General features: G+C 39.2%; 1 protein-coding gene across 3 annotated transcripts in view; it reads left to right on the forward strand.

Moving 5' to 3' along the window:
* The window catches only part of DOCK8 (dedicator of cytokinesis 8), a 94141-nt gene that overhangs the window by 48436 nt on the left and 20429 nt on the right, over positions 1-25276 (forward strand). For 2 of the 3 annotated variants that reach the window (XM_081940981.1, XM_081940983.1), the window contains 12 exons: positions 315-479; positions 2615-2790; positions 4226-4321; positions 6023-6118; positions 6983-7132; positions 10351-10464; positions 12381-12536; positions 13580-13719; positions 15198-15367; positions 19504-19649; positions 21316-21498; positions 22288-22423. In XM_081940981.1, the coding sequence (XP_081797107.1) occupies positions 315-479; positions 2615-2790; positions 4226-4321; positions 6023-6118; positions 6983-7132; positions 10351-10464; positions 12381-12536; positions 13580-13719; positions 15198-15367; positions 19504-19649; positions 21316-21498; positions 22288-22423 (1728 nt within the window). The remainder of the gene's footprint in view (positions 1-314; positions 480-2614; positions 2791-4225; positions 4322-6022; positions 6119-6982; positions 7133-10350; positions 10465-12380; positions 12537-13579; positions 13720-15197; positions 15368-19503; positions 19650-21315; positions 21499-22287; positions 22424-25276) is intronic. The other variant, XM_081940982.1, reaches the window with a different exon arrangement.

Genomic DNA, 25276 nt, shown 5'->3' on the forward strand with positions numbered 1-25276 from the left:
ATCCATATTGTGTTTTAGTTCCGTTTTCCATCCATTCCTTCTTGAGGAATGCACTATTAAGGCATTTTTAATGATATAGATATTTTTTTACTTCTATTTTATTTAAGCACTATGTGGCTTTGGAACTGTAAATGTTTTACGTATTCATTAATTTTAAATATGGATTGGAATACTTTATTCTCAAATCATTTTACATTTCCAGTGCCAAATGGTAATGAAATAAGTTGAAATTCAGAAATGTTCTTAGAAAGTCTACAAAAATGAGTCATGTTTACATATAAACTCAACCAGGAAAATTATTTTGTTGTTTCCAGCAAACTTCTCCCAGTATGCCTTTGAGTCAGTGGTGGCAATAGTAAATAGCCTCCACAACAGCAAAGATCTGAGCCAAGACCAACATGGGCGAAACTGTCTCCTAGCATCATACGTGTACTACGTGTTCCGTCTTCCTGAAGTTCAGAGAGATTTGATCAAACTAGGTATGGTTGTAGCTTCTTATTATTTATACTTACAGGTAGAAAATGGGTGCTTATTTATACTTGTTTACAGGTGGAGTTTATGAATATTTTCTCAGATTTAAGCTCCAGTGGATCCTATGGGCCTTGCACCAAGTACTGTAAGATTGTGTAGGTCACTGAGACATTTCAAGTGAAAAGTAGGAAGATAACAAAACTACAGGATATTCAGCACACCTGGCTTAGCCAGCCTCCCCCTATCAAGTGTATTTTATACTACCCTTACTCTGATTTGAAAAAAAAAAACCTGTGCAAAACATCATCTGTTGAGGTCTGTGGCTTAGAAAGACACAGGATACCAGAAAGAGTAGAAAGTGTCAGAAAATGGGGATCTCCATCTACCTTTAGCTTTACCTCCAAACATTCAAGGCAACAATCAAGCTTGCAATATATAGTATGGCATCCTTGATATTTTTTTTTAAAAAACTTGCTAATTATCTTGTAGTGACCAGGCAAAGAAACATTATGATAAATATGTTGCATGGTATCATTTTTAACCAAGGAATTTAAATAATTTTTAAATTCAGATTATTTAATTTGTCACGTGCTTAGATTATTTATTTAATTTGTCACGTGCTTAGCGTAGTGTTTACTATTTAGGTAGAGGAAAACATCACAAGTACAAACTTGTGAAAGACTATATTTTAGGCCAGGCTGTAGGTCAAACTATAGCCCACAGGCCGTATATTGCCCATCAAAGCTATTAATCCAGCTCACATGGAACCACAAGGCTGCCCTGCCCAAAATCGCTCCACCCACCCACCCGCTGGCCCCCACCCTTCAGCTGAGCACAGGACTGACCTTCACGAGCCCTGTGGCCTGGAACTGGAAGGTAAGGCCAACATTTTTGCCTGACAGAGTGCTACTGGAAGTGGGAGAGGCCGAAAACGTGGTGCACAGAGGTCCCAGGTGGTCTTCGTGTGCCCCGTTTTTGGCCTCCCCTGACTGCAGAAGCACTCTGCTGGCTGAAAACGGGACACACAGAGGCTGGAAGAGTGCTGCAACAGGACTGAATTGGAGGATGAAGGTTGCCCACTCACCAGCCGGACAAGTCTTCAAGTTTCAAGTGACAAGGATTGTGAATTGACCCCCCGTTTAAAAAGTTTGAGGACCCCTGTTCTAGGCCAAGGATTCATTTCCTTTTGGATGAACTACAATTGACAGTCTCCTTTTAAAGTACTGTATCTTGCAGGGAATAGTTCTCATAATGTCAAAAATAAAATCCTTAAACCTGACTAGATTTCTCCAAACAAGAATCAGGTGAAAATGGTTCCTTCTGACCATAGAGAGTGGCTTCAAGCAGAGCCATAAATGGGGATAAGCAGGGCCAGAATGGGAGGCAGAACTGCAAATTAACCTTCTTCATGTGCATTTGCTCAGGAGCAGAAACCTATTAGCTTAGAGCAGCAGTTCTCAACCTTCCTAATGCCATGACCCTTTAATACAGTTTCTCATGTTGTGGTGACCCCCAACCATAAAATTATTTTCGTTGCTACTCTATAAATGTAAAAATCTTGAAGATATACACACACAAAAACCCACTAAAAAAATGAAAAGGCCCATGTCGCCAAGCGAAACTGGTAATAATAATTTTAAAAAAATCTTCGTCCAAAGAACTCGTAATTAGAGAGATCAAGAGTTTTTTCTATGATTGTTCAGCTGCTGCCAGGGAATTAGCTGGGGGTAAAAAGCCCCGCTCGTGCAACCAAGTAGCATTAATAACCGGGTGTCTTCCCAATAGGAAAAACAGTGACTGGTGCAGTAAATGTATAGAGTCCTGTCTTGCTCACCTGTAGATGCACAGCCCCCCAAAAAGGAAAGAGACATGTACAAACCGGGATTACAGACTTGGCCTCTTCCCCCGCTCCACTATACATACTTTCTCTTGCTTCAGCTTAGAGTGGCGCTCAATTCCGCCTCGTGCGGCTTTATCCTTCCTCAGCTCTTTTCTAAGCCAATCACAGGCTGCATCCTGGGATAGGATGGAACATTTCCTTGTACAAAAAAGGGGGAAACTATCACTTTTGGGACTCAGCGATGTCATGTATGGTTTTTTTTTAAAAAAACCAATGGGCAGCATAATGTTTTTTTCTTGGCAGGTACAAGTGGAAGCACAACTCTTCCTGAATCTCGTTATTACACCTATGGCCGTACAGCTGCTGTCTCAGTGGGATCTCGACTCTTGCAGAGTCGGACAACAAGCTGTAGCAATCCAGATATTGCTGGGATCCAGCATGCTCCTGATGAAGAAGTGAAAAGCATCATGTCCTCAAAGGTAAGAGAGTGACATACAATTCTACACTGCTATAACTACTGTAAGGCTGTTTGTGCAATATAACCTCAAATGTTTGGACTTCTATTTGGTGGGGATTGGAAGCAATGGACAAAATCTTATGTTGGACTTTATCCCCGAATAATAGAAAAGCCAATTGTTTGGTGTCTTAGTCTGAATTCTTTTCACAAAGGTATGGCATTTATGTAAATTCCATATACATTTTATATCAAATATATTCATACATTTATGTAAGTTAAATATGGTGCATATAAATTCATATTCAGTGGACAGTGGGCTTTAAGAGCAATAGCACTTAGACTTATATAAAGCTTCATAGTGCTCTACAGCAGTTTACAATGGCAGTATATTACCTCCAGCACTCTGGGTTCCAATTTTACCGCCCTTGGAAGATGGAAGGCTGAGTCAACTGTGAGCTGGTTAGGATCCAAACTCCTGATTGTGGGCAGAGTTAGCCTGCAATACTGCATTCTAATCACTGCACTACCATGGCTCATTGAATGGCAACCCCTTTCTTCATTTCTGTTAAGTTCACATTTTATGCAAATATTTTTCTTTCTTGCATATAGATCGAGATTGTCTGACCAGTATATGGCAAGCACCAGAACTCATTCATGAGCTAAACATGTAACATAAATGGTTTTGTGTAGCCAAGGGGCTAGAATCATTCCTATATGTGGTGGTCAGTTCATTTTTTAAAGTGGTGGTAATATTTTTATCTTGTAGAAGATTTAAAAAATGAAGATAAGGAGCAGAAATGGAGAGTAAATCTAAAGTTTAGCTATTTTACAAAATAACGAGAAAGAAAAGAATGCAGTTAGTCTCATCCTGCATACTGTTTTGAAAGTTTATGTGGTTTTCATGTAATTTTTTTCCCAGTATTTTTATGCCATTATTTAGGATAAAAGTTAATAAACAACCATCACGAAGGTTGTATTATTGAATCTGAATGTTAGCTTTCAACTACTGCACTGTTAAAATTATTTTAATCCAATGAGTGCAAATTACATATAGTGAAATATATGTAGTTGCCCTTTAAGTGCATCATGGTTCTGATTCTCATTTAACATTCTTAATATAAAAAGAGCTTTTCTCTATCCTTGCTAGAGAGGACATTTTTGTTTTTCTTCCATTTTTATTGCAATGTAAAAGTTTGAATAGGTATAATACAATATATGTATGTATATGTATATGTATATATATATAGTACTAAATATGAATTAGTCATGTGTTTAATTTAGTGGAAAAAAAATGTAACAACATATTCATTGCATACTTCATGCATAGCCAGCCAGCCTTCCTTCCTTCCTTCCTTCCTTCCTTCCTTCCTTCCTTCCTTCCTTCCTTCCTTCCTTCTTTCCTTCCTTCGCTGTTCTAGTAATTCTTTTTCTGTATGGCTTCTGGTCATTTTCTCCAGGTTGCAGAGCGGAACTACAGCCGTGTGTCTTTCTATAGTGAATCCAACAGTGATATGTCAAATCCCCGCACAAGCGCTCGCCTACCCAAACAAAAGGTAGACTGCCACATAATGCCAAATTGCTTATTGACAGACACTCCGCACTCTGTTACAAAAATGCCATTTTTCAATTCTCACTCTGAAATGCCTAGGCTCCAAATTTCTTTTAATTTTTTCAGGAAAAAAACAAAACAAAGGGCCTATAAGTAATAACACCTGGTGATCTAAAATATTTGTCAGCTGTAGGACTTAGAGCTAGGTTGCTTCAAGAACCCTTTTGCGTTGGGTTAAAATGTGAAACTGAAAAATCAACCCTCATTGCAAGCTAATGTTTCAGACGTATTTACTGAAATTTAAACCTGTCTGAGTAGATACAAACAGGATAATTGAATTCAGGTAGTCCTCATCTTACAACCACAATTGAGCCCAAAATTTCTGTTTTTAAGTGAGACATTTGTTAAGTGAATTTTGCCTCATTTTACCATCTTTCTTGCCACAGTTTTTAAGTGAATCACTGCAGTTGATAAGTTAGTAACACGGTTGTTAAATGAATCTGACTTCCCCTTTGTCTTTGCTTGTCAGAAAGTCACAAAAAGTGATCACATGACTATGGGACACTGCGACCATCATAAATATGAACCAGTTGCCAAGCATCAGAATTTTGATCACATGATCATGGGGATGCTGAAAAGGTTGTAACTGTGAAAAATGGTCATAAGTGACTTTTTTCAGTACCGTTGTAACTTTGAACTTTGTAAATAAACTGTTGTAAGTCGATGACTACCTGTATTTTAGTGACTGTTCTCTAGAGATCATAATAAATTACCTTTCTCTACTGCAGCAAAAGCAAAAACAAAAAGGAAAAGCACACATGGGAGATTCTCTTTATTGGATAAATGTTTGATGTATTCTGGGATTTAGGAATAACAGAAAGCCAAATGGCAAGGAAAATCCCAGCTAAGTCATCCTAAATCATTAACGCATTCAACCCAATTTAAGTTGTATTTGAATAATCTTTAAATAAATAGATATCACAGATGGCGGCGCGCTTAGACGCTGTAGCTTTGAGCTCCTGGTGCCACAGTAGAGTTAGGCAAAAACTAGTCTATACATGCAGGGAGTTATTAAAGATTGGATCTTCTAATTTTAAACCAATTTCGTTGTATTTAAGTACAATGACAATAAGGATTATACTTAGAACTGCAAGGTGTCTAATTTCAGTCTTACTAAAGCTAAAGGCTTCCACGTTGCTTTATGTGACAGTCTCCTTTTGCATATATTATTGTAGACTTCATCTTTATTAACTTAAAATGAATTAAAGTATAACTGCATGCTACAGAAGATGTAGACCTTCATTCTGGACCACCTATGTGTTGGTCATACACGCAATTATCACTAATTATTTCTAATTTTTCTTGGAAAAAATGACTATTGATACAGTACTGTAAGATTTATTAGGCTCTACTAATTCATTCTTTTCAAGGGTTGCCTTTTGGTCCTAATTCTGCCATTGCAAAATGTATGACAGTTAGAATAGTCAATCTTTTTTTCACCACTTCTTCAGCTATTATTTTTGGGCAATTTTATTTTGCTGCCAACAGTTCATTGTGTGCTTTCTTAATGTTTAGCTGCCTGTGTGCGTTCAGGGACTAATATGAAAAGATTCCCTTTTGGATCTCCTGCTTTCAGAGTTCTGCTTTGAAATATAACCTTGAAAGTCAATTGGTAATCACATTTGGGTTTTAATATACTGTGTAGCATTTTCATGAAGAGATCGCACTTCAGATGGTGGTCAGCACAAGCATGGTGAGAGAATCAGTCTTCAAGTATTCTTGGTTCTTCTTTGAATTGCTGGTAAGATTTTGTATGGTCCTTTAATTTTCAGTAAAGGAAATCAGAGTATATGATTTGATGTTCAACCCGAATAAAATAGAACAAATATCTTTTAGTTCCTTTCCGTCACTAGCATTTCCATAAGCATTTAGTTCCTTTCCGTCACTAGGTAATAAGGAAATATGACTCCTGAGCAAACAATAAATGCCTACAGCATGTTAGGAGAGACGTTATGAAATGGGAATAGCTTTCAAGGAAGTAATAGTATTCTTCTAGTCAATTAAAATAAAAATTTTATTCCATATTATTAATCAAATTGACATCTCCATCAAATCCATCAAATACGCAAAAATATAAACTGGCCGAAAGGAACTTTTTTTTTTAGTAAGTGAATAATTAGTCTTAAAATAAATATACATACATAGACATATGTATGTTAAAAAAACTAAACTGTTTAGAGTTATCCAGTGTCACATCAAACACATTAATCATATGTGATTGTGCAGAACACTGGAAGAATTTTATTGATATTCTAGTCATAAGCAGCAGAGAAGACAACCCCTAATGTTGGGTCCCTAAGGGTCCCAGTGGTCAAATAGCATTTAAAAAAAAATCATGTATGAGTATATACTATTAATTGTAATAGTTGAGCAATACACCTAATGCGGATTATATTATACACCCAAGAATTTTAGAATGGAATCCCACATTTAGGTTTAACAGGTACATTGCAAGTTTTCATTTTAGCTGCAGAATTTTTGGAACAGAATATAGAAATGTTATCACAATGTGGGAATTCTTCACAATGTGGGAATTCTTTCAACTCTACTATTTGTCGTTGTTTACAAACTCACATTTGATAAACAATGTTGATGTTTTTTTGAGGTAAAAAGCATGGCTCAGTATGTTGACAATGTAAAGAAGCAGGATGTTCCCCGCAGTGCTCGATTTTCCAACCGCTTCAAAGATGACATCACCACAATTGTCAGTGTTGTTACCTCAGAGGTTGCTGCACTTTCAATCAAGAACCAGAAGGTAATTTTACAATCTAGAATAAACAGGACCTCAAAGAAATCTCACAATTGTATAATTTTATTCCAGGGAGATTGTTTCTGTACCTCAGTATCAATTCAAAATCAACCATTATTTATGTTAGAATTCTAGATCATTGCCTTTTTTTTTCTGATTACCAGAGAGGGACTGAAAGTTTTGAGGCCACCTGGATCTAGGAATTTACTATCTTTGATTCTGGATAGAGGTGCACTTCTTCAGATAGACCTGATATACAATATGAGGATACTTCTGGAATCATAACTTTTGTTTGAAGAGCAGGTGGCAATCGTGACTAAGAGGACCTTTGTAAATTATTTTTTAAAATTATAAATATAGCCAGAGTATAAATCATAAGGCTGTACAATATCAATAAGCTTTGGTAGTAACATTACAAAATTGTCTGATTAAAGCAATGACCATACTGTTTTTCCCCAAAAATATGACATATCCTCATAATACAGCCATGCCACATTTTTCTGGTGGGCAAAAATATAGCCCCCCCTCACATATAAGCCCCCTGGACAACCCCCCCACCTCCGGCCAGGCAGAGTGCCGCTCACCAACCTAGCAGTATCCCGAAGGTGCCAAGCCACGGGAACCTGGGGGGAGGCAAGGTGATCGCATTGCTTGGCACCTTTGGGATACCGCTAGGTTGGTGAGCAGCGCTGTGCCCAGCTGAAAAGGGGGGTTGCCAGGGGGCTGCTTTTTTGCGAGCAGGCTCCCAAAGAGCCGGGCACAGCCTCATGGGCGAATGGCTGTGTTGCGCTGTTGCAGCAGAGCAACACAACAGTCATGAAGCGACCACGCTCATGAGCAGCCACCCGGCAAACCCCCTTTGCAGCCAGGCACAGTGCCATTCACTGACCTAGGGGTATCGGCAAGCCACGTGAGCGCCTGTTCGCCACCGCCCGGCTCCCGCGGTTTGGTGCCTTTCAAATGCCAGTGAATGGGGCTCTGCACGGCTGGAGAGGGGGATTGTGCGAGCGGCTGTTCCACTCTCGCTTACCCACCTCCCAGCCTCACGATGCATGACCCAGGTCTCATTACGGAGCCAGGGCACCGCCGCCGCTGCCGCCATCCCAGCCTGGCTTTTTTCGCGGCTTCCAACCTGAGTCTTTTGGCAGTGGCTGCTCTGGGCGCATGCTCTATGGTTGTACGCTCTGCAGGCAGCTGGCCCACAAACCATAGAGCCAGCGCCCAGAGCGGCTACTGCCAAAAGACTCGGGTTGGAAGCAGCGGAAAAAGCCAGACTGGGATGGTGGTGGCGGCGGAGGTGCCTTGGCTCTGTAATGAGAGCTGGGCCATGCATCGTGAGGCTGGGAGGTGGGTGAGCAAGAGCAACTCCCCCCTCCAGCTGTGCAGAGTGCCATTCACTGGCATTTGGAAGGTGCCAAGCCGCAGGAGCCAAGCGGCGGCGGACAGGCGCTCACGCGGCTTGGCGATACCCTTAGGTCACTGAATGGCGCTATGCCTGGCTGCAAAGGGGGTTTGCCGGGTGGCTGCTCGTGAGTGTGGTCGCTTCATGGCTGTTGTGTTGTGCTGCTGCGACAGCGCAACTGAGCCATTCGCCCATGAGGCTGTGCCCGGCTCTTTGGGAGCCCGTTCGCAAGAGAGCAGCCGCCCGGCAACTCCAAAACAATAAACCCTCCCCCCCATAATAAAGCCCAAGCCATATTTTGTAGGTAAAAAGAAAATAAGACCCTGTTGTATTTTTGGGGAAACACGGTATTATTTTCTGAACAGGTGCAATACCAAGTGCTACCATACCATTAATATCTTTAAACTATTTACCGAAAGAAGCTAAGATTTCAAGAACCAAATTAAAGTTCAAAGAGACAGAGGGCATCCTTCTCAGGTTGATATTAATATTTCAAACTCACACACATACACACACTATGTTAGGTGAGAATAGCAATTTACTCAAGGGTGAGTAGATAAGTAAATAGTCTCTTGAAAAGAAAACTTGCAAGGATAGTTTCACTTTTAAAAGGAAGAGAAATTAAAATCCAGTCCAAGGTTTAGAAAGCCAAGCCAGGTTTGACAGTCAGTTTAAAAGGGAAAATTTCAGGATGTTTTACATGAGTAGAATACACATGAGCAATAAACCAGAGCAGATCAGACAGTTCTTTCCAACAGAGAAGCATGAGTCGGGACTATTTCTTAAGTCAGGCTGCATCCAGCTATCTATAATTAAGATAGTTATTTGGCAAGGAGCCTGACTGAGTATATTTGCTCTGCTCTCTGCTCTACCTATAAGACTGAAGGCTTGGGTGCAGATCGCAACATATGACCACTCACTGTTCTGATGATACCTATGCTTGATCAATCTCAGTAATCCCTGGCCTGGTGTCTCCTGAGGCTGACATTTCATTGGTTCATCTGGAACAGCTTCTTCAGATTCAGACTCTGAGTCCTGGGCCATGATGGTATTCTAAAATAGCTTGATAGGTTAAATATATATTTGTAATGACTTTAACTATAGGGTGAAAATACCAAATTATAATCCAAAAGACAAAGCAATAGCAATAGCACTTAGACTTATATATGGCTCCATAGTGCTTTACAGCAGTCTCTGAGCAGTTTACAATGTCAACATATTGGCCCCAACAATCTGAGTCCTCATTTTACTGATCTCAGAAGGATGGAAAGCTGAGTCAATCTTGAACCCTGTTAAAATCGAACTCCAGGCTATGGGCAGAGTTAACCTGCAATACTGCATTCTAACCACTGCACCACCAAGTTTCCAAAGAAGGCATTTCATATTTTCTTACATATTTCATAAATTTAATCTGAATAGTATCAACATCCAGTCAGATTAGAATATTTTATTCTAATTTACCTGTTGCAACATCCAAAATGTCAGTTGACAAATGGATATTATCAGATGTCTGGTCTATGTTTTATAAAGCCATTTGTTACAATTAGTTAATCAAACAAGCCTGAAATCTACAGATTTTCCCTAATCATTATTACATTTTTGACATCTACATCCTTTTATTAAACTCAGTCAGGCTTCATATTGCCAAACATGTGTCAAGTATTCATGCTGTCTGTGACATGTAGGAATCCTAGATGTATGTAGTATATAATTAAATTAATCTATAATTATTATGCAATAATTAATCTATAATTATTTTACCTCAGAGTGCATAGCACATTTCTTTTGGGGGCAATAATCTTTCTTTCTTTCTTTCTTTAAGGAAAGTGAACAGGCAGAAAAGATCAACATTAGCTTGGCATTTTTCCTGTACGATCTTCTTTCTTTAATGGATCGTGGATTTGTGTTTAAGCTCATCAAATACTACTGCAATCAGGTAGGCCTCGTTATAAAAATCCCTCAAATAAAGGGCATGCAATAGTACATTCCAATCTATAACTTTCAAATGTGCAGAGATTTGATTTTAGATTACTGTCTTAAGTGTAAAACAGAGAGAAGTCCATTGCCCATAAGAAAAATTCAAATATCCTATTATAAAAATATCTTACTTAGCTGGCTGAAAATCAGATAATAGTGTTCGATATTTCACATTCCTAAAAACTCTTCATTGGGCAGTGTGGTAACCAAAGCAAAAAATGGAAGCTTTTAAAGTGAGGCTTTAAAAATGGGCTTTTCCCAGTTATTATGCCATGGTTCTCTTAAACCAAGTAACAAATGTCAGGAGAGAAAGGTTAAAATATCCTGCAGATTCAGTACCTTGTTTCTTTTTGTCTACAACTCTTGGGGAAACTCCTGAGTATAATTTCACACTAATAGGATCTAAGCTGCCCATTTGGAGAATAGTCCAATACTCCTAAGACCAGCAGCATGGAGGTAGGGCTAGTATAGATATTTGTTTCTCGGGCCTACTCCTACCAAGTTTTTTTTTCCTTTTGGCTGATGGAAAGTATTTAAGAATTCACAAGGTAGCAGTCTATTTTGTGACTTTGAAATGGCCTCAGTCTGGAATTCATAAGCATGAAATCTTCAGGTCCCCAATTTTTCATCACTTTCATGAACTCTGACTCAATCATGCTAATATTGATGGGGACTGAAGGTTGTCAAAATATGAGTGGAGACAAACATCCCATCTCCATAAAAGTTATTGATTAAATCATTCAAATCAGCTTGGTAATTGGTGAATATTTCATTCAAAAAGATCCCTACCTTAGCCTTCTTACACATGGAAAACTGACTTGTCAGGTCAAACAATGAACTCAAATGTCTAGACTAGAACCTATATGTCAGAAGAACATTTGTATGATCCTCTAGATCAGGGGTGTCAAACTCAAGGCCTGGGGCCAGATCCAGCCCGCGGGGTGCTTAGATCTGGCCTGTGAGCCTGCCCTGGGAACAGTGAAGAACCGACCCGCAGTCCTTCACTGTTTTCTGCCAGTGAAAATGGAGGGGCTCTGTTTTGGGTCGTGAAGTCCTCCTGCAACCCTCTGCTAGCGAAAATGGAGCTCAGTGAGGCCATGTGCGCCCCTCCCAAGCTCTGTTTCCACTGGCAGAGGGCTGCAGGAGGCCGTCGTGGCCCAAAATGGAGCCTCGATGAGTGACATTGAGCTGGCCATGCCCCCCTGGCCACACACCCCTGCCCCCCCGAAGTCAAACACAGCCCTAATGCAGCCATCAATGAAATCGAGTTTGACATCCCTGCTCTAGATGCTCCCTCAATTGGCACAGACTAACATATGTGCAATCATAGGGTCTTCCTGAATAAGTGAACTAATTTTGAGTTGGCCACAACAATTCCGACACCCAACATTTATCAATTTTAGACATATAAAAATCCTCCCAACTTTTTCAGATACTTCCTTTAACATTCTTTACAGAGGTTTCAAACCAGTACCATGGAATTTTGCTTTTCTCCTAAGGCTTCTTTGGAATTAAAAGATCAGTTTTGCATTGATAGATTTTACTCATGTAATTCAATTGTACTAATATTGCTAGTGACAATTGCCATGTATTGAAAACACAATATTTTTAAATTACACAGATGAAGGAAGTATATTACAGAATTACTTTGTAATGAGAATTATGACATTAACAGAAAACAATCCATTTTATTAAATCTTGTCACTAGGAGAGAGGTCTAATAGGTGTAAACTTAATATGATGCAAGTATTAAATGGAACAGTTGAAAATGTATATTGCTTATTTATTATTTTTATTGATCTGTTTCAAGATCAAAGTATTTCTCTCTTTATGGAAGTATTCATCATGCTTTTCTTTGCAATTATTCCTTTCTAGTTGTCAAATAAAATGAGTAATATCCCAGTGTTGTTGTCCATGAGGCTGGAGTTCCTACAAATTCTCTGCAGTCATGAACATTACCTCAATTTGAATTTCTTCTTTCTGACTTCAGGATGTGCTCCAACATCTCCCTCTCCTTCTATATCATCCCAGGTACTTCCCCTATTTTTTAAAATAAAAATACAATTTAATAATATTGGGAGTACCTTCTTTAGCAGATGCAGAATATATCAATGATCGGGTCTTCATATTTCTTCTCATTGATTATACATTAATATTTCATGTCATAATGACATAAATCATTATCCTTTGATTTGCCCCATTGTCATCCTTTGCTCCATACATCTGTATAGATGGGAAAGCAGGAGTTAGTTTGCTGACATCACCCCTTAATTTTGTCATATTCAGTAATGAATGAATGCATGAATGCTTGAATGCAATTGCATATACATAGGCCAGATATTCCATTAAACATGCAGAACACAGGAATAAATCCACAAACCACAATTTCTTTCTTCTCATATACATTAGTATACACAGAGAAATGGCATCTTGAGTTATTTGTAAACATTAATGTTTTCTATGAAGGTATCTATTAGGAGGAATTGGAGAACTTGATTCCAATTTTTTTTAAAAAGCAGAATCTAGTCTGTCTGAGAAGGTAAGCTATTCAGATCAGTCTTCTGCCATATAAGAATGGAAAAGGAATCTGATCCGATCAGTTCTGTCTGTTAAATTAAAAAAAATATTATATATTCAACTGAAGGCATTTGTGCACAAACATATTCATACCCTTATACGTTCAGGAATAACCCACAAAGTGGCTGAAGTCAACAGCAATTTCTCCTTCTTCGGCATGATTTAATATTATCAGTTGAACCTTTGCCAACTAAGAGCACATCTGTATATGATAATCAGTTTTTGCCTTACCTGTGTACACACACACACACACACACACACACGTTCTTCCTTTGATTTAATAAATGATTGTTAATTCAATTTTCATATAAAATGTTTTAGAGATGAAATTAAGGATATTTTGTTTTGTTATAAAGCAGTGATATTTAAGAAAGAACTTTATGTCAAGTCATGCTATTATTATTATTTAAATGCAATTAACAATGCTGTGTCATTAAATCTATGCTTTGGATTTCAATATAAGCATACCGTTTGCCACTTTCTTTCATTTATTATAGAATTCAAGTTCCTGCTCAAGTTTCCAGGATCAAAAACTTTCCAGCATGTTTGAGCTTACAGCAGATTATCGGCAGCAGCATTTCATCACAGGGTTACTTTTCACAGAGTTGTCCGCTACCTTGGATGCAGAAGGGGAAGGGTAGGTCTCATTCCCCCCCCCCCCAAGGTTTGCACGTGTAAGCAATACTCGTGAATTATGGGTACGGAATTGGGTTTCAGTCAAGTATTCTTGAAATACTTTAACCACTCAGTTCTTCTTTTCATATAGCTAGGATCAGCCAGCTTGATCGAGTGGTTAAGGCGCCAGGCTAGAAACCAGGAGACTGTGAGTTCTGGTCCCATCTTAGCCATCATGAAAGTCTCCAAGGTGAACTTGGCCAGTCACTGTCTCTCTGCCCAAGCATCTCATAGGATTGTTGTTGTGGGAGAAATAGGAAGAGGAAGGAGTATTATGTATGTTCACCACCTTGAGTTGCTTATGAAGTAATAAAGGTGGGATACAAATTTAATAAACCAATAAAATAAATAAAATCAGTGTCAAGGGCAGTTAACCCTGAATTGTTGCAGAACAGTTTAGATCCCGCAGTAGTATGAGACAGAGTTTAAATAAACAGTAAGTGAATTGACTGCTGTGCTGAGAAGATCAAAACCCATAGGCAGGTTTCGTAGAAATTTTTACAGCTTCGTCTATCTAGGGATTTAGGATAAAGCCAAGCCATAATACTATGAAATGATTAAATGATTGAAAATATGTAGATTGAGAATCATTTAATGGATAGACCAAAGTTAGGTATGTTCATACAACGTTCAGTCAGGTTTTTCATAAGTTTGGTTCATGCAGTACATGAACTTATGGCCACAACTGAGCCCTAATTTTCCATTGATAAGCAAGACAATTAAGTCAGTTTTGCCCCTTCCTTGCCACAATTGTTAAGTGAATCACCGCAGCTGTTAAATTAGTAACACAGTTATTAAAGGAATCTGACTTCCCAATTGACTTTGCTTGTCAGAAGGTCTCAAAAGATGATCACATGACCCTGTCATAAATACATGCAGTTGCCAAGGATCCAAATTTTGATCATGTGACCATTGGGAGGATGCAATTGTCATAAGTGTGAAAAATTGCTGTAAGTCCGTTTTTTCAGTGCCATTGTAACTGCCAACTTCAGTGCCATTGTCACTACAAAAATGGTTATAAGTCCAGGACTATCTGTACTCTAAATATCAAAGCAAATTAAGAAGCATGTTACTGTAACATATTGTATGAATTCAGCCACTTTTAACTAATGGACTAATGTTGGACTAATGTTACGGCCTAATCCCAACATACCAAAAGGATAAACAACTGGGTCTATATTATTTTACTAGGCCAGGATGCTCCCATATGCATAATGTGACCTGCAAATGTTTTGTTACTCCCCAAGCAGTGTGAGAATAGTATTTTTTTTAAATTAAAAAAAGCATGTGCAATCTATGGCTTAAATTCTTTTCCCAAAGGGGACATGTTTAATTTGTCTCTCAAATATTCCCATATTCATTATGTTTATCCTGTTATTTCTTGGGCTATTCTATTATTAACCGATTAAAAAGGGTCCTTGTCTTTTTTTGTCTTGGCAGAATAAGCAAAGTGCAGAGGAAAGCTGTCAGCGCTGTCCACAGCTTGATGAGTTTACATGACTTGGATAAATCCTGCTTGAAGCCAGAAATGAAAGTGAAAATTGCTGCCCTTTATCTGCCTCTGGTTGGCATAATTCTGGATGCCCTTCCTCAATTACATGATTTTACAGGCAAGAGATGATGATGTTGTTGATGATATACTTAATGTCTTCTAGATGGTATATAAAAATGAAAAAGTTGACTGTTTTCCCCTACTATCTGCTAGATGTGGGTTGTTTTGACCTCAGTGGAATTCAGTATGATCGCAAAATAGAGCAGAAATTCAGGAATTTGTCATTACAGTGTAAGGTAATGAATTTCCACCACAAAATATATTTGCCTAAATACAGGTATTTAGGTATGATAGGTAAGTATATTTAATGGAAAATGTAAGGACGGAATTTATTAGATGTCTTTATGCAATATGCTGCCATGAAGTGTGACTTGCAAATCAACATTCACAAAATATCTTAAGCCACAAACAAGCAAACTTCATGAGGGCATAGCATTTTTCTCTGAAGCAAACGACAGAGTGTTTCCTTAGGTGCAAAGCTCATGCAGGAGATGAGAAAAGTTATCTGATTTCCGCTTGTTGCAGGAAAACGGAAGAAAAGAAAAAAATGGCAACTGCAGCTTTTGCATACATACACGCCCCATTCTGCATTTAAAACTAAATGATTATTCTCCCAATATTTTGAAATGAAAATGTTCCTAGTACTTAAAATTCCTCTTGCCTCAGCTGAACCAGCTCAGCGTATTCCCAGCTCCCTGGACATATTTTTTTCTGAGTTTTGTAATGCATTCTCTGTTCCTTGGAGTCCTGTAGATGGCACTCCATCCCCAACACTTCTTACATTGCTGAGAAGGACTGTCAAAATATGTGCTAATTCTTTCCTTAATTAATGAAAGTTCTCAGCATCTGTACCAACCTGGTGGTAGAACTGGAAGAACTGACATTAGTATGACATTTTAAAAGGTTTCACAAACTTAATGGGACATGTTCAGTGTTGCTTATGTGTAGTTTTGCCCTTATTGGATTTGCTAGGCTCCTCAGACAAACATAACGCCTGCGAATAAGCTAAAACATAGTTTAACCTAGCATGTTATGCAGACCTTCTTATCTGGTTAATTGATCATTACTTAAGCTCAGAAAATGTAGTTTAGTGAACCATGGTTCAGTTAACAATGGGTAACAATGTCATGACTCATGAAAACAGAACCAATATCTTTTCATCGACATTATTGGACTTGTGAATGGGGTGTAGCGGCTAAACAAACATGGAAAACAGCTCCACAGAGAATTGCTAATCTATTAAGTGACCATAGCAAAGTGAGAGAGAGATATTAGGATGACACAGTACTTTGGATCTGATTTTTACAAAATAGTATGTTCAAATGTGCAAATCACCTGCCTGCCAGTTTCCAATACTGATGTGTCTTTTCAAAATCCTTATAAAACTGCACAAGATCCAGTGGTGGGTTCCTGCCAATTCTAACCTCTTCTATAGAAGAGGTTCCACAAATCTACAGTGCCGTTTAGAACCGGTTCCAGCTCACTCCCCCCGCCTGTCCACACATCAAGATGAAGAGCGAGAGGAGGAATTCTGGGAGTTGAAGTCCACAAGTCTTAAAGCTATCAAGTTTGAACACCCCTGGGTTTTTTTTTCTAAAGGGTTAGGGTTGCAAGGGTCTTGTAACTTGACAGCTTTAAGACTTGTATGCTTCAAATGCCAGAGTTTCTGAGTCAACATTTTGGTTGCTAAGCAAGAGCGTTGTTAAGTGAGTTTCACCACATTTTACAAGTTGGCCACGCCCACCCGGTCACATGGCTCACAAGCCACTCCCACCCGGTCACATGGACAGCAAGCCATTCCCACCCAGTCAAATGGCCAGCAAGCCACTCCACAAAGCGGGCCATACCTACAGAAGAAGTTCTAAAAAAAATTGAAACCCACCACTGACAAGATCCCACAATTTTGACTCACAGATCATCTTCTAAGGATCTGGTTTTAATAAGATGTAGATGGGTCCTTCAGAGGCGGGGGGAACCCCTTGTTATCTGTGCGGCAAGAGAATTTCCATTTCTTTCCTAGTGTACTGGCCATGCACCAGACAATATAATCTGTGTTCAGTTTCCAACTTTCTTCCTGTGTAACTGTGATAAAGATGTGATTCAATCCAGGTACATATTTTCAAGAACCAGTAATTTTAACATTTTTGAGTAGTAATGGTGTTAGCACCACTGTTTTTGTTTTCTCAACTTTTTCTTATGTAATTACTTTTTTAGTGTTGTATACCGCTGTCTAAATAGTTTTCTTAATGCCTAGAGGCTTTTGAGAGCGCATTTGTTGTGTTTTTTCCCCATCTGTTGTTTCGGTGTCAGGCAGGATTGAATGGAGAAATTTATGCCATGGCTGTTCCTGGTCTGAGCTTGTATAATGCAGGACAAGCAAAGGAAACACCATAAAATATTGGGAAAAGGGCAAACAGAGGGGGCAGTTTTAATCAATTATAATCAGAGAGAAAAGAAGAGCTGAAAAGAAAAACAAGAAGGAAGCAGATGACAAGACTGAAGGATGGAAACAAAGGTCACATAATAAGAGAAACTAAAGCTAGAAAGTATGACTTGGTTTTAAAAAACTTGTGAACATTACTAGAGATATATTATCTGTCGTACAATTTGCCAAGTAAAGAAATTCATTAATTCTAGAGTTAAAACAAATCTTTTTGTTATCTAGCTCTGAGAACGAGGTAATTTTAGACGTCACATGCTGTTGTTGTTAGTTGAGAAGTTGTGTCCGACCCATCGCGATCCCATGGACAACGCTCCTCCAGGCCTTCCTGTCCTCTACCATCCTCTGGAGTCCATTTAAGCTCACGCCTACTGCTTCAGTGACTCCATCCTCATTCTCTGTCATCCCTTTCTTCTTTTGCCCTCAATCTTTCTCAGCATTAGGCTTTTCTCCTGTGAGTCCTTCCTTCTCATTAGATGGCCAAAGTATTTGAGTTTCATCTTCAGGATCTGACCTTCTAAAGAGCAGTCACAAACGGTAGTTTTATACTAAATATTCTGTTTTGTTGTTCAAATACAGAAAACCAGTCTGACAGATTGGTTAAAATGCTATAGTAGAAATCGGGACTGTGTGAGTTGCAATCTTCCATTAGGCACGTAACCTGCTTAAGCCACCCTCTTTCAGCCCAGCAAACCTCACTGGGCTATTGTGGAGAAAAGAGGAAGAGGAAGAATTAGGTAGCTACATTGAATTGTAAAAATAAAGGCCGGAGGCATGCCAGATGCATGCATACATAGAATCATAATGTAATGGCACACAAAACTCTTTTAAACAGCGGGAATACCTGAAAATTTCCTGAAAATAAGTCCTCCCCTGATAATAAGCCTAATCGGGCTTTTGAGCGCATGCGCTAAAATAAGCCCTCCCTGAAAATATTGCAACACAGCAGCTGCCATTAGGTGAGCTCACTGGCCGCACCTCAAAAATAATAAGCCCTCCATGAAAATAAGGCCAAGTGCTTATTTCGGGGTGGGGTCAAAAGAAAATAAGAGCCTGTCTTATTTGGGGGGAAACACGGTAGACAAAGTCCAGTTCACCCTAATCAAGGGACAGGACAAATTTCAAAGATCCCCAAGAAACGTATCATATAAGATACATTGTTTTCAGGGCTGGACTTTTTCACATGGAAAGTAGGCTTTATGCTAGAATTCACAGGCTGCCATCCCACTCCAGCTGATATGCAATAGCCTTGTTGTTCCTTAAATTTCTGCACTGCCCATCTCACTTAATATTGTTCTGGATGCAGATTATTCAGAAATGTAGACATATTTCCAAATATGCCGTTGTTGCTTGGAACTTTAACCTGGCATTTCTGTGCTTTTCAGCCTGGTTATATTTTAATACTCTGTTGCTCTTGCTTCCATGGGGTTAGCACTCATGTCAGAAAAACAGACTACAGGATTGGAAGAAGCAGGTCTGTGGCTGACTGATTTGGAGTGCTGCAACTCAGTTTTGCAGATTCAGAAGTTTTTAGCTACATATTTATACTACGTTTATTATGATCATTGACCAGAATATCAAAATCCACAGCAGACAGAACAAAATAAATGCATTTCAGTGGTTACGGGATAACACTCTTGATACATCTTCCTCTGAGCATAAACTATTCAAAAGGTCTTTGACTGGAGAAATATGGAAAAGGCTTTGGACCATGCTGAAAACCCTTTTCAGAGAACCTGCTCTTTCCAATTTAGTTCCAGATGTTCACAATGGGAAAGGCCGTGCTGCGTGGCCAGATGAAGAGCAAGAATCGGCAAACCAGATTAACCACAATATTGCTCTGGCTATTGCTGGAAATCAGTTTAATTTACGATCTTCTGGCGCCTCTATGCTTACGATGGTAAGGCTTTTTACAGTAATTTGCAGGAGTCCCTTCCTGAATAATGTTCCTATGATTTCATCTTGTAACGTTATTTACTATCATTAGCCCTGCTATCTAAACTTCTCTCATTCTCTGATTTGAGCTAGACTGGTAGTTACGTACGTTCTAGGTATACTTTGTTTTTTCCAAGTGGGAAAACTTCTTTCTCTACCTAAAATGAGGGTGGGCAGCAGAGTGCCTCTAGACCAATGGTTCCCAACGTGGAGCCCACGCCCCACAGGGGGGCAATTTGATTTTTAATGGGGCAATTTGAACCTTGCTTAAACCAAGTTAATGGCCTTTTAGGCTTCCGCTGCGTGAGTAGAGTTCACTTTTTGAATAACGTAAGGATTATATGTCACAGGTGGGGCATCAGGATTTTTGAGTTGCTTAGGTGGGGCATGGCCAAAAAAAGGTTGGGAACTATTGCTTTAGACGTTTTGAACTACAGCCGCAGTTACCCCTGCCAGTGTTAACTGTGGCCAGGGATTATGGATGTTGTGATTCCAACTGTCTTGAAGACTCTAGCATCTCTCCTGGACTAAGGGGATTAACTGCACATGATTAAGCAAATGAACTTAATCCATTGTGTAAAGCAGCAGTGTAAACTAATCTGGCAGTGGGATGTTTGAAGTAGAACTGCTTTCAGTTGACAAATGACACCAGCCCTATAGAAAACCCATCTGAAAGGGTTCCTTATTGAGTTCCATTTAAGAAGGTGTATCTTCATCTCAGGGGTCTAGGATATTTATCCGTATCTTTTTCCTTATCTGTTTATCATAACCTCATGTTGGAAAGCTTTCATTTCCTACATGAATCAGAAGTCACTCCATTGAGACACTTAGTGATGGCCATTTGAAGTTTTACTTCAGTCAAATAAGGAGATGGCTTCTGCTGAGTAAAAAACTATGGATGGAGGATCCTTGCTCACCAATCTGAAATAAAGATATTCCTTGCTCAATAATAATAGGAATACCAATAGTACTTAGACTTATATGCCACTTCATAGTGCTTTATAGCCCTCTTTAAGCGATTTAGCTTAGAGTCAGCATATTGCCCCAACAATCTGGGTCCTCATTTTATCTCATTTTATTGGAAGGATGGAAGGCTGAGTCAACCTTCAGCTGGTGAGAATCAAACTGCCAAACTGCAGGCAGACGGCAGTCAGAAGAAATAGCCTGCAGTACTGCATTCTAACCACTGCACTACCACTGAAAATGAGCTAGGGTTGTAAAAATATTGGGATTAGCAACAGGGAGGTCCAGGTTCCAGTCAGTTTCCACCATGGAAGCCGAAAGGAACAGATTTTGGAGATTATGTAATCAAATACACTCTTTCTCAGCCTAATTTATAGAATGATTGTTGTAGGGAAAAATTGGAAGAGGAAGTGCTCTGTATGTTGTCTTGAGCTGGAAGAAAGTCAGGATATAAATGTAACTAGTAAAAAAATAAAAAATACCCTAATAAAAATGGCTCTTGGCTATTAATTAGAAAAGACATTCTAAGATGACAGTAAGAAGCTCTCACAATTTGAAGATGTGATGTTGCAATGTTTTGTTCCTGTGGTAAAATTTGCTATATTGGAAGTCTTCTGATACATTTTCTTTTTGCTACTTTACCAACTTTTCATGTCATCTTTTTCTAGTCCTGCAAATCATATAACACATTAAGTCCTGAGACAACCCGTCATCTTTTGATCTGCTTCCTGTGGATCATGAAAAATGCCGATCAGAACCTTATTCAGAAATGGATTTCAGATCTTTCCTTACTACAGCTGAACCGGATCTTAGACCTTCTTTTCATCTGTGTCTCAGGCTTTGAATACAAGGTAGAGGAAATTACCGTATTTTTCAGAATATAAGACACACACACACACACCCAAGAGGGTGAAAATCTGGGTGTGTCTTATACACTGAATACAGCATTTTTGGCCTCCCAAAACCCCACCCTGGCATCCCATTTTTCATAGAAATGGGTGCACAGAGGGTTTGGGAGACCTGCAAAGTGCTCCTGGGGGCTGGGAAGGGCATAAATGAGCGAAAAAGGGCCCGTTTTTCACAAAACAGGTATGTTTTGGCCCTGTTAAGTCCTCAGGAGCACTCTTCAGGCCTTCCAAACTCTCTGCATGTCCCATTTTGTTTTCAAAAACAGACCATTTTTTGATTGATTTTGCCCACCCCAGCCCCCGGGAGCACTCTAGGCCTCCCAAACCGTTGCATTTTTGCCCTTCCTGGTCCCCAGCAACACTTTGCAAGCCTCTCAAACTCTCTGCATGCCTCATTTTTCACAAAAAACGGGGCGTGCAGCAGGTTTGGGAGGCCTGCAGAGTGCTCCTGGAGATCGGGGAGGACAAAAACCTTTTTTTTTTTAATTTACCTTTTCGAAATCTTGGTGTGTCTTATACTCCGGTGCATCTTATAGTCCAAAAAATATGGTATGTCCAAATCAAAAGGTTACTGCACTGCAAAAGATTATTTCTCAGATGGATGTTTACCGGCATCCTTGGGCAAAATTCCAAGTTGGGCTCTTAAAAGGCTTCAGTAATGTTGTTGTTGTTATTATTATGTCCTGAAGTATGCTTGCCTGGAGATGTAAATGTATTCATCTGTTTGGACAGGGCAAGCAAAGCTCAGACAAAGTCAGCACTCAGGCCCTCAAGAAATCACGAGATGCCAAAGCTCGTCTGGAAGAGGCATTGCTGAGGGGAGAGGGGGCCAGAGGTGAAATGGTGAAGCGGAGCAAGCTCCTTGCTGGTATGTATGTCTTTGCTGTTGTTCTTTGACTGTTTGTTTTTCTCATTGCAAGTGCAAAGAAATGGTGCCTGCACCTCCCACTGTTTTCGGTAAGGAACAAAAATAAAGCCTCAAAGCAAAACAGCATTTGCGCTTGGTGTTACTTGGCAGAGATGCAATTGAATTTGAGACAAGCTGTTATTGTTGGATATTACTATCAAAATCAAAACCAGGACTCTTGTTGGCAGCTGCTATTTACCAGATATTCATTAATTGATTACCCTGTCTTTATTACTTTGTGAATGCAGGTAGTCTGTGACTTATGACCACAATTGAGCACAGAACTTCTTGTTGCTTAGTGAGACAGTTGTTAAGCGAGTTTTGCTTCATTTTGGGACTTTTCTTGTTAAGTGAATCACCGCAGTTGCTAAGTTAGTAGTATGGTTGTTAAGTGAATCTGACTTCCCCTTTGTCTTGGCTTGTCAGAAGGTCACAAAAGGGGATCACCTGACCCTGGGATAGTGCAACTGTCATACACACGAGCCAGTTTCCAAGTATCATAATTGTGAGCGTGTGATTATGGGGATGCTGCAAAGGTCATTGGTGTGAAAAACAGTCATAAGTCGTTTTTATTGCCATTGTAACTTCGAACTGTCTTTAAATGAGTGGTTGTAAGTTGAGGACTACCTGTAACTAAAGGTGGCACTCCTACATAATACGCCTGCCTCTTCCTACTTTCCCTACAAAAACAGCAAACCTGTGAGACTGCCCAAAATCACACAGCTTGCTTTCATGCCTACAGCAAGACTAGAATATGTATGTTTATTATACATTCAGACTAGAATGTGTATGTTTATTATACATACAGTATAAGAATAACATTTTATAGGATCAGGATTGTGTTTCCAGTTGGGTGACACAATATGAACCTTGATACGGTCCTTACTGAAGTTATTTTTAGTGTGATGCAAACTGCACCCAGTGTGCTTGCTAGTAATCAGGAATCTGAGGTCACGTGGGAGTTATTCTTGCCCACTTCTTTCCTCTACCATTGTCCTTCTTTTGGGAAGAGACCCATTTATGGGTTTTATCAGATGACCTAAAACTTCAAATGTTAGGAAGCACTAAGGCAAAAAATAAACCTGATTGCAGCTGAAAGTCACTTTGGATTGGATTCTGAAACAGGATCATTTCACTGACAGAAGAGTGTTTAATTGTAGGTTGAAACAGGTAAAGTATCAGTGATCTGAACATGGTGAATTGGTTCAGTAGAATGTGGTTCTCAAAAATTGTTATAGTGCAAATAAAAAAGAGTTATGTGGCCTTTCTCCCCTCTTCTTTCTTCCCCCTTAAGAACAGTCAGAGATAGAATACAAACAAGAGTTGTATTGTGGGTCATCCAACCTGGTCAAAACAAAATCTTTACAGAAAACTTTGAGAGAAATTTTCAAGAATTTTGAGCAAAGAGTGAAAAGGATGTAAGCCAGACATATATGAATAGATGAGGGAATGGAGATAAATGGGGTTAATAGCACAGTAATTTTGTAGATCAAATGCAATCATGAAAATTTGTCCAACTTCCCATTTTTAAATTGAACACCAAAATATTTTCTCTGCAAGGAATCTGTGGCAGTTCGAAAGCATTCCAGATCTCTGTGATTTGGCTAAGTTCAAGTGTGTCGCCAATTTATTTTAGTAATGGTTGCAAACATATTTACTTGCTACATGGCTCAGCCATGGTCATTGTTTGAATTTGCAGAAACTGTTGCCTGCTGAGGCCTTCCAGTTGCTCAGCCTCATATCTTTCAATGGGAAAGATGACCTAATGCCTTTTAATTCCCTTCAAAGGAGTTGGTGCAATGTGTACATCACATGAAATTAAGGATGTAGATGGTGGAGATGTGATGTGTCAAAATAATCCTTTTTCTTTTGTGGTGAGGGCATTTTTAAGACCGTTGGACCTTCAACAATTTAGAGGAAAGGAAAGATTTTGCAGACTATTAGCATTCCTAGGTTGTTGGATTTAAAAACGATTGTGGATGGTTTTCATGCTGCTTTTGAGAAATTGGGAAGGGAGATGGTAACATTGTAGAGGTTCATGAACCTTGGAGGGAAAATGCTGAATTTGTATTGCTAACCTAGGATTGTCCAGGCATTTTATTTCTTTCTAAGATCAAAAAGCACTACTCACCAATCGTAATAAGGTATAAATGGTAATAAATACTAGATCATACTTGAAATGATTGAAATTTGTGCCTCTTATCCACCTCCTTTAAATCTACAAATGAACTAAGTCATTATTCAGTTTGTTCTTAACCTTCAGTTGTATAATGTAATGTTTTAAGGAGCCAGTTCTGAATGGCCACTTAGTACAAAATACACGATGGACTCAAGCTAGCTGTTGGATTGGTAGTTGTTGTCATTGTCCAAAAGAGGCTGCAGATTGTTTTCATCTGGTAACTTGCAGGTTCGATCTGGCAGAAATAATATTCAGAGTCCTCACAAAGCTCCTCACAAAGGGAGAAGAAAAGCAGCAGCAGAAGTTGTTTCCACCTATTTTTTCATTAAGAGGATGGACCATAAAATGACCCTTGCACCTCACTCACGGCTGGATTCTGAAATGTCATTCCTTTCTTCACATCTGCTCTTTTGTTTGCTTTATAATTGTCTTGATTCTGTGATCAGTACTTTCTTTGTCTTGGGAACACATTGTTCCCATCTGTCACATTTTAATAATTTCATATCAAATCTACTCATTGCCTCTGCGGGCAAAAAGATACATTTCTCCTGGCTGCAATCACGGTGGATGTAGCCTCTTGCAGAAGCTCCTACTGCCTGAGAAATGTTGATATCAAAGTTTGGGTTGTGATTTGT

Source organism: Natrix helvetica, assembly GCF_964273705.1.
Source record: "Natrix helvetica genome assembly, chromosome: 2".
NCBI classification, from domain to species: Eukaryota; Metazoa; Chordata; class Lepidosauria; order Squamata; family Natricidae; genus Natrix; species Natrix helvetica.